This window comes from Rosa rugosa, chromosome 1, assembly GCF_958449725.1.
Source record: "Rosa rugosa chromosome 1, drRosRugo1.1, whole genome shotgun sequence".
Classification (NCBI taxonomy): Eukaryota; Viridiplantae; Streptophyta; class Magnoliopsida; order Rosales; family Rosaceae; genus Rosa; species Rosa rugosa.
Genome location: NC_084820.1, coordinates 62753859 through 62767494, shown reverse-complemented (window position 1 = coordinate 62767494; position 13636 = coordinate 62753859). Strand labels below are relative to the sequence as shown.

General features: G+C 41.8%; 2 protein-coding genes across 2 annotated transcripts; one reads left to right on the top strand and one right to left on the bottom strand.

The window, feature by feature from the left end:
* The first annotated feature begins 32 nt into the window (after positions 1-32).
* LOC133726001 (uncharacterized) lies at positions 33-1960 on the top strand. Its single transcript, XM_062153439.1, has 3 exons — positions 33-412; positions 544-567; positions 1290-1960. Exons 1-3 carry the CDS (start codon positions 205-207, stop codon positions 1634-1636), a joined length of 579 nt encoding a protein of 192 aa, XP_062009423.1. The 5' UTR covers positions 33-204; the 3' UTR covers positions 1637-1960.
* A 276-nt stretch (positions 1961-2236) lies between these two features.
* Positions 2237-4912, bottom strand: LOC133726000 (fatty acid hydroperoxide lyase, chloroplastic). The gene is made up of 3 exons (XM_062153438.1): positions 4263-4912; positions 3374-3755; positions 2237-3189 (listed from the first exon to the last, which is right to left on the bottom strand). The coding sequence occupies exons 1-3, from the start codon at positions 4722-4724 to the stop codon at positions 2537-2539; spliced, it is 1497 nt and encodes a 498-aa protein (XP_062009422.1). The 5' UTR covers positions 4725-4912; the 3' UTR covers positions 2237-2536.
* Positions 4913-13636: the final 8724 nt, after the last annotated feature.

Below are 13636 nucleotides of genomic sequence, written 5' to 3'. Positions count from 1 at the left end.
GGTGTATCTTTAACCAACTGGCACTCTAAATTCTAAAACCACCGTCACAGCCTCACAGACGCACACACTCACCCATCTCTCACCTTCTTCTTCTTCTTCTTCTTCTTCCACTAAACCACGGCTGAATCGACGTCGCCGTGTCCGAAATTCCCCGACTTCCGATCCCGATTTCACACCAGCCGAGACTAGCAACAAGAAGAAGAGATGGCGATGAGTCCGGCGGTGCTGAAGGCGGGGCTGGTCATAGTGGGCCTCTGCATAGCCGGCTACATTCTCGGCCCACCTCTCTACTGGCACTTCATGGAGGGCTTGGCCGCCGTCTCCCGCTCTTCTTCTTCTTATTCTTATTCTTATTCCTGCCCTCCTTGCACCTGCGACTGCTCTTCTCAGCCGCTCCTCTCCATCCCCATTGGTAAGTTTCTCGATCCAATTTTACTAGATCTGATTAGATCTCTTTCTCTTTTTTAGGTAATGGACTCTGTGTTGTTTATTTGTTTCGCAATTTGGTGGAGCTGTACTGATCTTTGTTTGTTATTTCTGCAGGACTCAGCAACATTTCGTTTGCAGGTTAGTTTCCTAATCCCAGATTAGCTATGTTGTCATGTTTTAGATTGATTGGTGTGTAATGGTGTTTGTGGTTGGTCATTAGTTTTCGCTCAAGTGCTACTTCCTTAGGGCAGTGAAATAGTTTGGCAAATTTTCGCTGCATCATTTTTTTTTTCTTTATCAGTTTCAATGCCCTACTGGAAACTAGAATTTGAGCTGAATTGAGACTGTGGCAAAAGTTAGCTTTCTCTTTTAGATCCCCCATCCACCCAGCATACAATTTGGGAACATCTTGTTATTGAAAACTTTGCTGTTGTATATAGATTCGTGTGTTTCGAACATCATGTCAGCTAATTGTGTAGATCGTGTGTGGTTTGTCCTCATCATAATATTTTGGAGTTAACTAGTTAAGACTACATCGATCCTGGATTCTGGCGTTTTGTTAATCCTATCGATGATGGAAATGACTTGCCACCCACTTCTTTTCATCAATTTGAGTTCTTTTTGAATTCTTGATGTACTTTGAAGGATGGGTTTCTGTCTTTCATCGTCATTTGTTTGTTCCTTATTCTGGTTGAACCAAGATCCACATACTTAAGACTTATTATCATATAGGAGGTTAAGTAACAAAATGTTCTTGCTTTTCCCAAGTTTGGTTTTGGAAGTTTAGTTTATTTAACTGGCATTTCCATGAAAAGTTGGCTACATGAAGGTTTAAGATTTTATTCAATCCTTATATGCAGACTGTGCAAAGCATGATCCAGAGGTGAATGAGGATACTGAAAAGAACTTTGTGGATCTTTTGACTGAGGAATTGAAGCTTCGGGAAGCTCAAGCTTTGGAGAATCAGCAAAAAGCTGATATAACTCTACTGGAGGCTAAGAAGATTGCATCCCAGTATCAAAAGGAAGCTGACAAGTGCAGTTCAGGGATGGAAACATGTGAAGAAGCAAGGGAGAAAGCTGAAGCAACATTAGAGGCTCAGAGGAAAATGACAGCAACGTGGGAGCTTAGGGCTCGTCAAAAGGGATGGAAAGAAGGAATGACCAAGTCTACTGCTCAGACTCAAGGAAATGTCCAGACTGCGTAGAAACCACTCCGCTGATTTATTGAACAGATCCTCTTCAACATGGTACTTCCTCCGTTGCTTAGTGATAAACTCTACTAGGCTTTTCTTCTTCACCTTAGAAGTGGGGCATAATATGCAAGAATCTGATCGATTATATTTACCAAACCAAGTTATTTGTTACCATTTACAGTTACAAGTATAGAAAACTTAGTTGTTATCAAATTGTAGTAGAATGTCGGCAAGAACCTTGATCATCAATTTCTCAACCCAATTGTGGTTGAATGTTCCACTTGTAAGACTGAAAGAAGAAATTCTTCACTAAATGTCAGTATGGATGGCTGTCTATCCCCGTGCATGAACCAATTTTTTGTTGCTCCTTTTGAATTTGTTTTTTTTGGGTGCTTATAAGGAACACCTAGGAGATTTCCATTTAGCTGAAGGTTATTGGGGAAAGAGAGATTTCTCAGGTAACCCATATGGGCCTAGCTTCTGTGCAATCTCCAGGTCCAATAAACCATGTTCATTCATTAGGCCCATTTTGTTTAAACATATGAAAAATTGGGCACATTAGAACTGTAAAACACTTCAAATTAGGCACAAGATGCGGACGCCAAATGCTCATGAACAAAATTATGTCTGTTGCCAAGTGACAGTAATTATCGAAGTGTCAAATCATATCAAAGTATCAAACAGAGTCAAATAAGCGGAGTGGGGGACCCATGATCCACCCCACATTATGAACCACAATCCATAACAAGTTCATTTTTATTTATGGAATCTTGGCACCTCCAGCTTGGCCTTTTCCCTCAAGTTTCTGACCCTCTTTAATTGACTACAACCCCTAATTAGACTCTTAAGAATTTACAAGCACAAACAGAACCTTTATATATATCATAATCACCTATACTTAACGGACTGTGATCATACTGCTTCCTGCTTGGCCTTCTCAACGGCTGTAATAGAGGAAGAAGTCCCGGTGATTGAGTCATATCTTTGAAATATATAAGCAACGAACAAACAAGCAGTGAGGGTCACTGTGTCCTTGCCCGGGCACTGTTTGTTTGAGGCGCTGGGTGAACCAGTTTGCGGTCCGTTGGACCAGTACAAATAATTCTGTAACTCTTTGTTTTCCAGGAACCGGTCCGGTTTAAAAGTCTCCGGAGCATCAAAGATCTTCCCGTCCCTCATGACCTGTGTTTGAAAACCACAAAGCAACTCTCCCTTCTTGATCTCAAAGGCCGAGTCATGCGAACTGAGTTGGAAGTCCTTTCTTGCCCGGGCGAATTGGAGAGGAACTGGGGGGTTGAGCCGGAGTGTTTCATACACCACAGACTGAACGAGTTGCAAGTCTTTCACCGATTCAAAACTCAGAGTTGAACCGGCATTTTCCCTGACTTCTTTGACTAGTCTTTGTTGTAAACCAGTGGTGTCACTGGCTATTGCGTTTACTAGACTTGGAAGAAACACTGAGAACCCACCAAATGCGTTGAAGCCAAGCACAAACAGAAGGTTGTGAATAACTTCTTCTTTACCGAGTCCGAACTCGGTTTGACCTCTGTTTACTACTTCTTTACCTGCAAAACATACCACAGAGATATGTAACTAAACTTTTCAAGTCGACTATAGCTACCTTACTGATTACTTAGTAGAACACATCCCTAATAGACGTAACAATATATCATAAATGCACGTACTAATAGTTTCTAATAACACTAGCTTGAAGAGAATGAGTGATTGTGTGTTTGAACTTCAACTTACCATATTCTTCTATAAACTGGTAAAGCGTGTTGTAGTCTCCACTCACAAGAAAAGATGGGTATGCAAAGGAATGAAGGAAAATCTCCTCGAGAGGTTGAAGCACACCGATCTTCACAGTGGGGAGGAGCTGGAGGGCGAGCCAGCGGTCGAGCATAGCGTAGCCAGACTCGGCTATTTTGGGCGAGTTCGAAGCGTCAGCTCCAACTAAGCATTTTGTGAAGAACTTGAAGAAGGACTTCTGGAGTGGGATCAAATAGCTAGCCTTTCCATCCTTGGCAACATCTGCATCTATCGTGTCCCAAAATGTGGAAAGGTTGGCAGTGAGCTCAGTTACCCATATCTTGGAGCTTTGTTTCAAGATGTCCATGGCAAAGTTCTTGATCTGTGAAGAAAAAAAGGCTAAGATGGTAGTTTAGCTTTGGCATTCGATTAATAACTTAGTTGCTCCTTCAGAAAAACTTAACCATGAAAATTCAACCCAGCCTCTGATCACATATTCGGATTTTTCGACTTGGCCAAGGCCAGGACCACCATCAACAACTGTAATGGTCCCTATCTAATTGAAGTTCTAAATTAAAACTCATATTAATTCTTGCATAAATTGTGGAGGCTTCCCCAAACTCAAGTCTAGCTATGATAAAGACAACCAAACGAGGTTCACACTCGTCCGTGTCACACTAATCTTTTCCAAATAATTCCGATAAATTTAGAACCGTTCAAAAAAGATTAGCAATTTAATTAAGACTCATATCCATTATTAGTATCATGATGTTCAGAAAATTTACTTGTGGGTTGATTACGGAAAATGAGTCAAATCTAGGTACCCAAAACTGTTCAAGTGAAAAATGAATTAACATAAGACGTTTAAGGTAGAAATCCATGTACGCACCTGGGCGTGTTGAGGTTCAGAAGTATCAAGGTAAGCACAGGTCCTGAGGTCACCGGTGAACTTAACACTGGGCATGAAGTCTCCGACCAGACAGTTCTTCTTCTCGACGAGGTCCATGTCGAAGAGATGCGAGAACGACTTGCAGTCCAGCACGGCCACAACGTTGGGGTTAACACCCAAGAACAGCGGGAAACTCGGAGGGACATTGGTCCGGAACACCGTACTCTTGTACTTGTCGGTTCTTTTCTTGAAGAACGTCTCCGGTCCCTGGAACCAGAAGTAGTCCAGCCGGTCGGAGATCGGGCCCAGCAACGGAAGGCCGTACGCCCCCGGGATCGTACGGACGGGAAGTGACGTCGGCGGTGGTGAAGAAGTCACTGTGTGTGATGGTGATGAAGAAGAAGAAGAAGAAGAAGAAGAAGAAGGTATGCCTGGAGTGATGCTCATCATGAAAGCAGACATTTTTGGGTTCGAGGTTTTGGGATTTTAAAGGGGTGAGAGTGAGGAAAAGGGAGAGTGGTGTTTATGGTTTAGTTGTGAATCGGTGAGGTAAGAGATTCTGGAACTATTTTATATAAAATGAAGACGGGTATTTTTCATGTGTGTTTTTTTCGGGTGGACAAGAAAATCTGAAAATCCAAAGAGCGAGCTAGGTTCTTGTTACTTTATCATGAAATTCATCTGCTTTTCTTGTTTTTTGGATTTTCCATGTGATTGGGCACTGTAAGTGAATATTTTGTCTGTTCATGATGTGTGGGACATATAACGGATAATGTATACGGTATACCTACCAAGAGAAGACAGAGAGAAAAAAGAATTTTCAATTGGGGTATGGATTATGTGAAGAACGACAAATATCCATTTCATTATTTTTCACATTTTAGTTATTATTTTCATTTAACACCAAAATCAATGAGTTACAACAGCCAACAACTAGTATTTCGTTTACTATGAAATTATCAACGGAGTATAAGATACGTATAGATTTCAAAGATATCTCCATGTTTTCAAACTATTTTGGCAAAACATATCATTTAGGAAACTAATTTTGTACAAACATGGGTGCTAAATTAATGGTGGTCAAGAAGTATTGAACTATTGATAACTTGATCCACGCTCTTCTAAAAGTATAGCTTTTAATTTTGATAATTGTATCCAATTAGTGTGTGTGTGTCCCTTCTGAGTTGATCATCTTGATCAGTTCTCTTCTAGCTAGCAAAGATCAATACCTGATAAATGACAAACTCGATGACATATAATTTTTTAATCAAATTTGGATTAAAATTAGCCAAAGAAAATCTTGTTTTAAGAGAATTATTGGTTTACCAAGGATTTAGATCATCCAATCAAATGTGACTGGCCCGCAACAATTGATTTTATTTCGAGCAATTTTATTCCAATCAAATTCTTTATCTTCTCAAATCTCAAGGTGAATGAACAATGACCGGTGAAGGACTTGAAGATTTGAGAGAATAACATGAAGGAATGGAGTTTTCTTGGGTGATGAACTGATTGATGATGTTATGAGACCACAAGGGAGATCTTTTTATCTCCATTTTTTCATTAAGTTCTTTCATCTATTCCAAAATAAAGTTCTTTCCTATGAATTTTCTTTTTAAAATAGCTTAATGAGTTTAATTAGGAGAGAGAAAGAAAATATTGTGTTAATATTAGTCATTGATTATGTATTACAATGATATGTCATTGTATATACATATATGTGTGTGTATGTGTAATGCGTAGTTATACTATCATGAATCATAGTTGTTAAAAATGAAGTGCAAATTTATACTAAAATGACCAAATGCCTCCCTGATATATCATATGTGTTTAGACCGTGTCTCTTACGAGGACATGATGCACATGCAGACGGCAGCTCATTGATTTCCATTGCTTAGTCTACCCTACTCGTTTGCCACTGAAATTCATTCATTGTTTTCTGATAGGGTGATGGGTTTCTGTCGTTGCACATGTCCAACGTTTTATATTTAACAAGGATGCTTCAAAATATATTTTGTGTATAAATTACTACAACCCTTTTCATAACTTCATGATATATATGATTTGATGCTCCCCTTCTTGTTTGATTCAAAACGATAAGTTTTTGTTTTGGTCTGAATTCAAAAGGATAAGTTAGAAACCCTATGTATCTATATCTATATTTAAAAGAAGATATTTTGTTAATCAAAGTGGTGTGAAAAGGTAATAAAATTCTTAGACTTTATATTAATTTTAAGTAACTTTTAATAATTGAGTGGTATAGTAAATGATTTTTGAAAAAATTATATAAAAAGAAATAATGTTTTAGGGAATCAGAAACTGAGAGAAAATTGTTGTGTATTCTCATTGATAATAGGGGTCTCTTTATATAGAGTATTACAATACATAGAGTCTAAATCATACAAAGAAAGATAATCTCTAGATTCTTCTAATTAAACCCTATTACCACTAGGTCAAGTAACCTAGAGTTTGGGCCAAACACAAATTAGGGTTTTACTTGAACACTCCCCCTTGTGTTGCCCAAACGCGGTGCTTCTCTCGTTGCCTCGTTAAAAACCTTGTCGAGTAACAAAAAACCCAGTGGGACAAAAATAACCTCGGTCGAAGGGGAAAAAGAGCACAACACACCCTTCACGTTTCGAGGTGAACATGTAGACATCTATCCCTGATGTCTGCGCCTCCCCCTGATGACTACGATCATGAGAGTTCAGATAATTTCCGCAAGCCAATTCTTGCCACATGTTTCTCGAACGTGGATTTAGGCAATGACTTAGTAAACAAGTCTGTCACATTGTCCTCAGATCGAACCTGGTTCACTTTGATCTTGAGGAGCTTCTATTGTTGCTGATTGTAGAAGAATTTGGGTGATATATGCTTGGTGTTGTCGCCTTGCTTCATTTGTTCAATGCAAGCAGCATTATCCTCATAAATGCTCGTTGGCTCATCTGTGGTAGACTTCAGACCACAATTGCTTCGAACATGCGTAACTATGGATCGAAGCCATATACATTCACGAATTGCTTCGTGAAGAGCAATAATCTCTGCATGATTCGAAGAGGTAGCGACTAAGGTCTGCTTTGTAGACCTCTAAGATATCGCAGTCTTTCCCATGGTGAATACATAGCCAGTTTGGGAGCGACCTTTGTGTGGGTCAGAGAGATACACAGCATCAGCAAAACCTTCCAAAACACTTATATCGTTTTGGGATGGGGAGAGGGGACGCAATCCACCATGTATGGTGCCCCTGACACTTGATGGGTCCGAATCCATCTTCTCTCTGTAGGGATAGAACAAGCCCATATCGATCGTACCACTTAGGTATCAAAAGATATCTTTAACACCAGTCCAATGGCGTCGTGTTGGCGTAGAGCTATATCTAACTAGCAAGTTCACAGCGAATGAGATATCCGGTCTTGTGCATTGTGCTAAGTACAATAATGCGCCTATTGCACTTAGGTAGGGCACTTCTGCCTCTAGCACTTCTTCATCGTCATCTTTTGGACGAAATGGATCCTTCTTTGGATCAAGACTACGGACGACCATTGGGGTGCTTGAAGGCTTAATCTTGTCAGTGTTGAAACGCCTAAGCATCTTTTGGGTATAAGCTGATTGATGAATCAGGATACCATCTCTACGGTGCTCAAGTTCTAAACCGAGTTTTCCCAAGATCTTTCATCTCAAACTCGGATTTCAAGTGTTCAGCGGTTTCCCTTAACTCTTTAAGGGTGCCAATTATGTTCATGTCATCGACATAAACCGCTACTATTGCAAATCCAGAACTTGTCCTTTTTATGAACATACATGGGCATAGTTCATTGTTGACATATCCCTTTCCAATCAAGTAATCACTTAGACGGTTATACCACATCCATCCGGATTGTTTCAATCCATATAGTGAGCGTTTCAATCTAATCGCAAACCCGCTTCGTGGTTTAGAGCCACTTGATTTGGGTAGCTGAATTCCATCTGGAACTTTCATGTATATTTCCGTATCTAGATCCCCATATAGATACGCTGTAACCACATCCATAAGCTGCATGTTCAGTTTTTCGGAAACTACCAAACTGACAAGGTAGCGGAACGTTATGACGTCCATTACGGGAGAATAGGTCTCCTCGTAGTCGATTCCAGGGCGTTGTGAGAAGCCTTGCGCCACAAGGCGAGCTTTGTATCTTACAATCTCGTTTCTCTCATTACGCTTTCTAACGAATACCCATTTGTGACCAACTAGTTTGGTGTTGGGCGGTATTGGTACAACTTTGCCAAATACCTTTCTTTTCGCTAGAGAATCAAGTTCTACCTGAATTGCATCTTTCCATTTTGGCCAGTCAGCTCTACGTTGGCATTCATTAACGGAGCGTGGTTCGATGTCATCAGTCTCAATAATCTCACGCGCCACTGAATACGCGAATACATCATCAATGATGATGGAGTTTCTTTCCCACGTTCCATGTACACTAGTGTAATTTACAGAGATCTCTACTTTCTCAGGGATAGGTTCTGACATTGAGGCGTCCCCCAATGATGTCTCTTGGACATAACCATAATCCGGAACATTCTCATGGGACGGATTTTGAGTATCGATGATCAAAGGATTTGTTTGTGTCTCATTCGCTCTCTTTCTAAGGCGAGTATCCTTCGAACCAATTGGTCTACCGCGCTTCCTTGCCGGACCTGCGGCCATGGACGCCACGTCATTGCCATGCTAGGCAATGGCTCCATCTCCTGGTGTCACAGGAGTGGCGTGATGTCCAGTATTCGAGACATCGATCCTTGCAGGCACGTTTGCAGCAGGTATGTGTGATCTCGTCACTTTGGCAACATCTGAAAACGCATCAGGCAGAGTGTCTGCTACGTTCTGGAGCTCGATTATTCGTCGCACTTCAAGTTGGACTTTGCGGTACGGGGATCGAGATGAGACATAGTGGGGACAGACCACGACAATTCCTGTCGTTCCTGTTGAACATCTGTGTTCTTATCTCCCCCTAACGATGGGAAGACTGTCTCATCAAAGTGACAATCCGCAAATCTTGCGGTAAAGAGATCGCCTGTCAAGGGTTCAAGGTGGCGGACGATAGTTGGAGATTCATAGCCAACATAGATGCCCATTCGTCGTTGTGGACCCATCTTAGTACGTTGTGGCGGCGTAATAGGCACATAGATGGCACACCCAAAAATGCGTAAGTGCGAGATATCAGGCTTGTACCCAGTCACTAGCTGTAACGCAGAGTAAGATTGGGTTGCAATGGGTCGTAGACGAATTAGCGTCGCTGCATGCAATATTGCATATCCCAAGCAGAAACAGGGAGATTGGTACGCATAACCAATGTCCGCGCTATCATCTGTAGTCATTTGATAGCGGCTTCTGCGAGACCATTTTGGGTATGAACATGGGGAACTAGATGCTCTACATCAATCCCCAGTGACATGCAATAGTCATTGAAAGTTTTCGATGTAAACTCCCCAGCATTATCAAGTCTAATTGACTTAATGGGATGGTCAGGGTAGTGAGCCCGTAGACGGATAATCTGGGCAAGGAGTTTAGCATAAGCAGCATTTCGAGTGGACAATAGCGCGACATGTGACCAGCGTGTCGACGCATCAACCAATACAATAAAGTATTTAAAAGATCCGCATGATGGTTGAATTGGTCCACAGATATCCCCTTAGATTCTTTGTAAGAACGGAATGAGTATTTTAGGATTCTTCGTAGGACAGTCTCGGTCCTAATTTCCCGAAGGAACAGGCTTTGCAAAATGAGTGAGGGGCCTTGGAAGCACCAATGATGATTTTGGTTGGGCCTGAGCGTCTGTAGCGCTATTAGAAGCAAAGTGTGTGACTACATCTCCCAGCATGGCGTTGCAGCCATGGGAATTGGTAATTATGGAGTCATGGCCATTGGGAGGAACAACCATGGCGTCATGCTCATGGTTGGCACCATTAGTGGTGTCATCACATGGGACTTGAGCGGCTCTATGGCGCCTCAAGACGGCTGCAGCGCCAGATGCTGCAATTGTTGCGATCTTGCTCAATCCAGGAATCAATTTTCGATTCATGCTTCTTCTCACTCTGAAGAATGGATGTCCGTGTGAAGTCTTTAGTATACGGAGCATCATATCACGACCAGGATGTCCTAGTCGGTCATGCCAAAGCCAATATGTGTCTGAATCCAAGAGATCTTCTCTTATGACATTATTGGATTCAATAGGTCGAATTGCTGTGATATAAAGTCCACTAGATTGACACATAAGCTTCTCTAAGATGCGCTTTCGTCCGCAATCATTAGAGGTAATGCAAAGGAACTCTTTTCCGTTCTCATTATGCGTTTCTGCATGGAATCCGTTGGCTCTTATATCTTTGAAGCTCAATAAGGTTCAATTTGTCTTAGGAGCGTAGAGAGCTTCAGTGACTTTAATCAAGGTGCCATTTGGCAATAGGAATTGGGTCATTCCATGTCCTTGAACTAAACCTGATGGCCCAGCCATCGTAGTCACAGAGGAATATGTAGGCAACATCTCTAAGAATAATTGCCTATGTCGTCAAATGGTGTGCGTAGTCGCACTATCCGCAAGACATTGAAGTTCATCCATTCCTAAAAGAAAAGCTCGTAATTAAAAAGGAGTCATAAATAAAAGAACTCAACTTTTATTAATAAGCCAAACAGAATTACATCATTGCTTCTTTGACCAAAGAAAATCTAATCCAATAAACTAGCTAATGCAAAACAATGGTAGTCGTCTAACTCCTTTCGGTAATTCCAATGCAAATATGACCAGGTGAGTAGAGAGATGTCGGTGGAGCATGACTCGCTTAAGTACCACTTATCTCAAAACCTTTCTAGACATCACACTTACATTGAGTACGCCTACTTTGAAGAAAGACTAATATCATTGGCAACTACTACAAAAATAATATTGCAATTGCCTACATCTCTTGGAAAATAAAAAGACTTAATCAAAATCGCCAGTTTCTGGGTCTTGATCCTTGTAGTCTTCCACCCTTAGATCGAGATCGCCATCTTGATCTTCTTGTTCCATGTAGTTTGCCTCCCTTGCATCACGATACGTCTTGTATGCGTTTGCAATATTCTGGGATGCTTTACATGCTTTGACCCAATGTCCAGTTGATCCACATCGAAGACAAACATCATTATGGTCAGGCTCCCTTGATCGAGGCGCCTTTGGGGCGCGATTTGGACGACCATTGCTCTTGGTGGCGTTACCACCATGGTCGGAGGCTCTACCTCTCTCTCTCTCTTCACACGTTGACCTCCACGGTTCCGTGCAGGCCTCTCTAGGCGATTTTCTTCCTATTTAGGGCGAGAATATGGACCAGAACGTCCAGAATTGTCCCTACTCTTAGGGTTTCGCTCCTTGCGTCCTCCCTTGGGGGCGCGACTATAGTTAGACTTTGGAATAGACTTAGTTCCCACGGGCCTAGCATTATAGTTCTTCAAAAGAATATTGTCGTGCTTTTCAGCTACGTTCATGGCGCCAATGAGCTCATGAAACCTTGTGATACGTCCTGCATTCACATCAATCCAATAATTCTTTGAAATCATCAGGGCAGAGACGGGGAAGGTAGAGAGAGTCTTCTCGATCCACATCGTATCAGTTATGGTTTTGCCACAAAACTCCATCAAAGACTTGATACGAAGAGCTTCCGAGTTATAATCAAGCACATACTTGAAATCACAAAAGCGGAGGCTATGCCATCACACTTCTAAATCAGGAAGCAGGGAGTCACGAACGTTGCCAAATCGCTGCTCAAGTTCTACCCATAGCTTTCTTGAGTCCTCCTCATTGAGGTATTCACTTTGGAGCGCGTCATTCATGTTCCTTGTCATGAGAATGATGGCTTTAGCTTGATTTGATTCAAAAGCAGTAGCTTGCTCAATGGAGAGCACGTTCTGACTAGGCTCTTGGAGGGCTTCCAGAAGTCCATCAGCCTTAAGATGTTGGCACACATCTCGGACCCACCTATGGTATCTAGCGCCAGTTGTCTCCAGTGGAACAAAGTTCAACTTGTTCAGGTTACTCATCCTGAAAAACAACACAAGATTAGGGTTAGTTTCAGAGCGAAAAAGGCTACCACGAAAAACTATTAAATTTCTGAGCGTAGTCGCTTCCAAGAAAATCCGATTCCAAGAGGGGTTTTGGATTAGATCGAAACAACGATGTATGTGGTCGATCGTTTTCTTCTCAACAAACTCTAAGTTTGGAGGACTCTACAAGCTCCAAGCTTGGAGTGAGCACGAACCCCCACAGTTCGGCTATTGGTCTCCCCTATGAAGAAGAAAGGGGGGTAGAAGAAGGGATGTTGGAAGTCCTCGAGAAAAGAAGAAAAAATTTCAAAAGCGGGAACTTTTAGTAAAACATACCTCTTAGGATTGCAGAGTGATGGATGCGGTGCTTTGTAAGCGGTCGCGGATGTCGCGGAGTTGCTAGCGTCGTTGGCTTCGCGGGGTACGCAGTGTCGCGGTGTTGCGGGTATGCAAAGTCGCGAGACTGTAGGGTTGAGGAGTCGCGGGCGAGTCACTGGGGTCGCGGTATCGTGGGGTCGCTGGCGTCGCGGGGTCGCGGTGTCGCGCGAGGGCAGGAGGCAAGCAAGGCTTGCTGGCGCTGCAGGGGCAGCGAGGCTAATCTGGTAGGATTAGCGTTGAGTTGCGACGCGGGGGCTACGGGGGCAGTAGTAGCGCATGCGAGGCTAATCTGGTGAAGCTTGATCAATTTCTAGGGTTTTGGTTTATAAGGCTAGGGTTAGGGCTCGTGCTGATAACGTGTTTTAGGGAATCAGAAACTGAGAGAAAATTGTTGTGTATTCTCATTGATAATAGGGGTCTCTTTATATAGAGGATTACAATACATAGAGTCTGAATCATACAAGGAAAGATAATCTCTAGATTCTTCTAATTAAACCCTATTACCACTAGGTCAAGTAACCTAGAGTTTAGACCAAACACAAATTAGGGTTTTACTTGAACAAATAAATAATTTTTCAAAAATAAATAATTTTTCAAACAATTGACTACTCATGTCTGCAATAACCACTCATTATTCAAAAATTTTGACAGAAATGACCCTAAAAATTTAAAAAAATTTGAGAATTAATTAAATCACAACCTGCTTTTCTCTTATAAAAAATAGTGGATGCGGTTAGGGCTGTCAATGGGTCGTGTCGGGTCAAGGTATTTGTCGTGTCGCAAAATATAAACTCAAATCCAACCCATTTAATAATCGTGTCAAAAATTTAAACCCAAACTCAACCTATTTATTAAACGGGTTACCCGTTTCCAACCCGCTTAACCCATTTAATAAATACGTCGTGTCTTGTTAGACAAAATGACTCATTTAAACGTTAACAATGGGACCCAT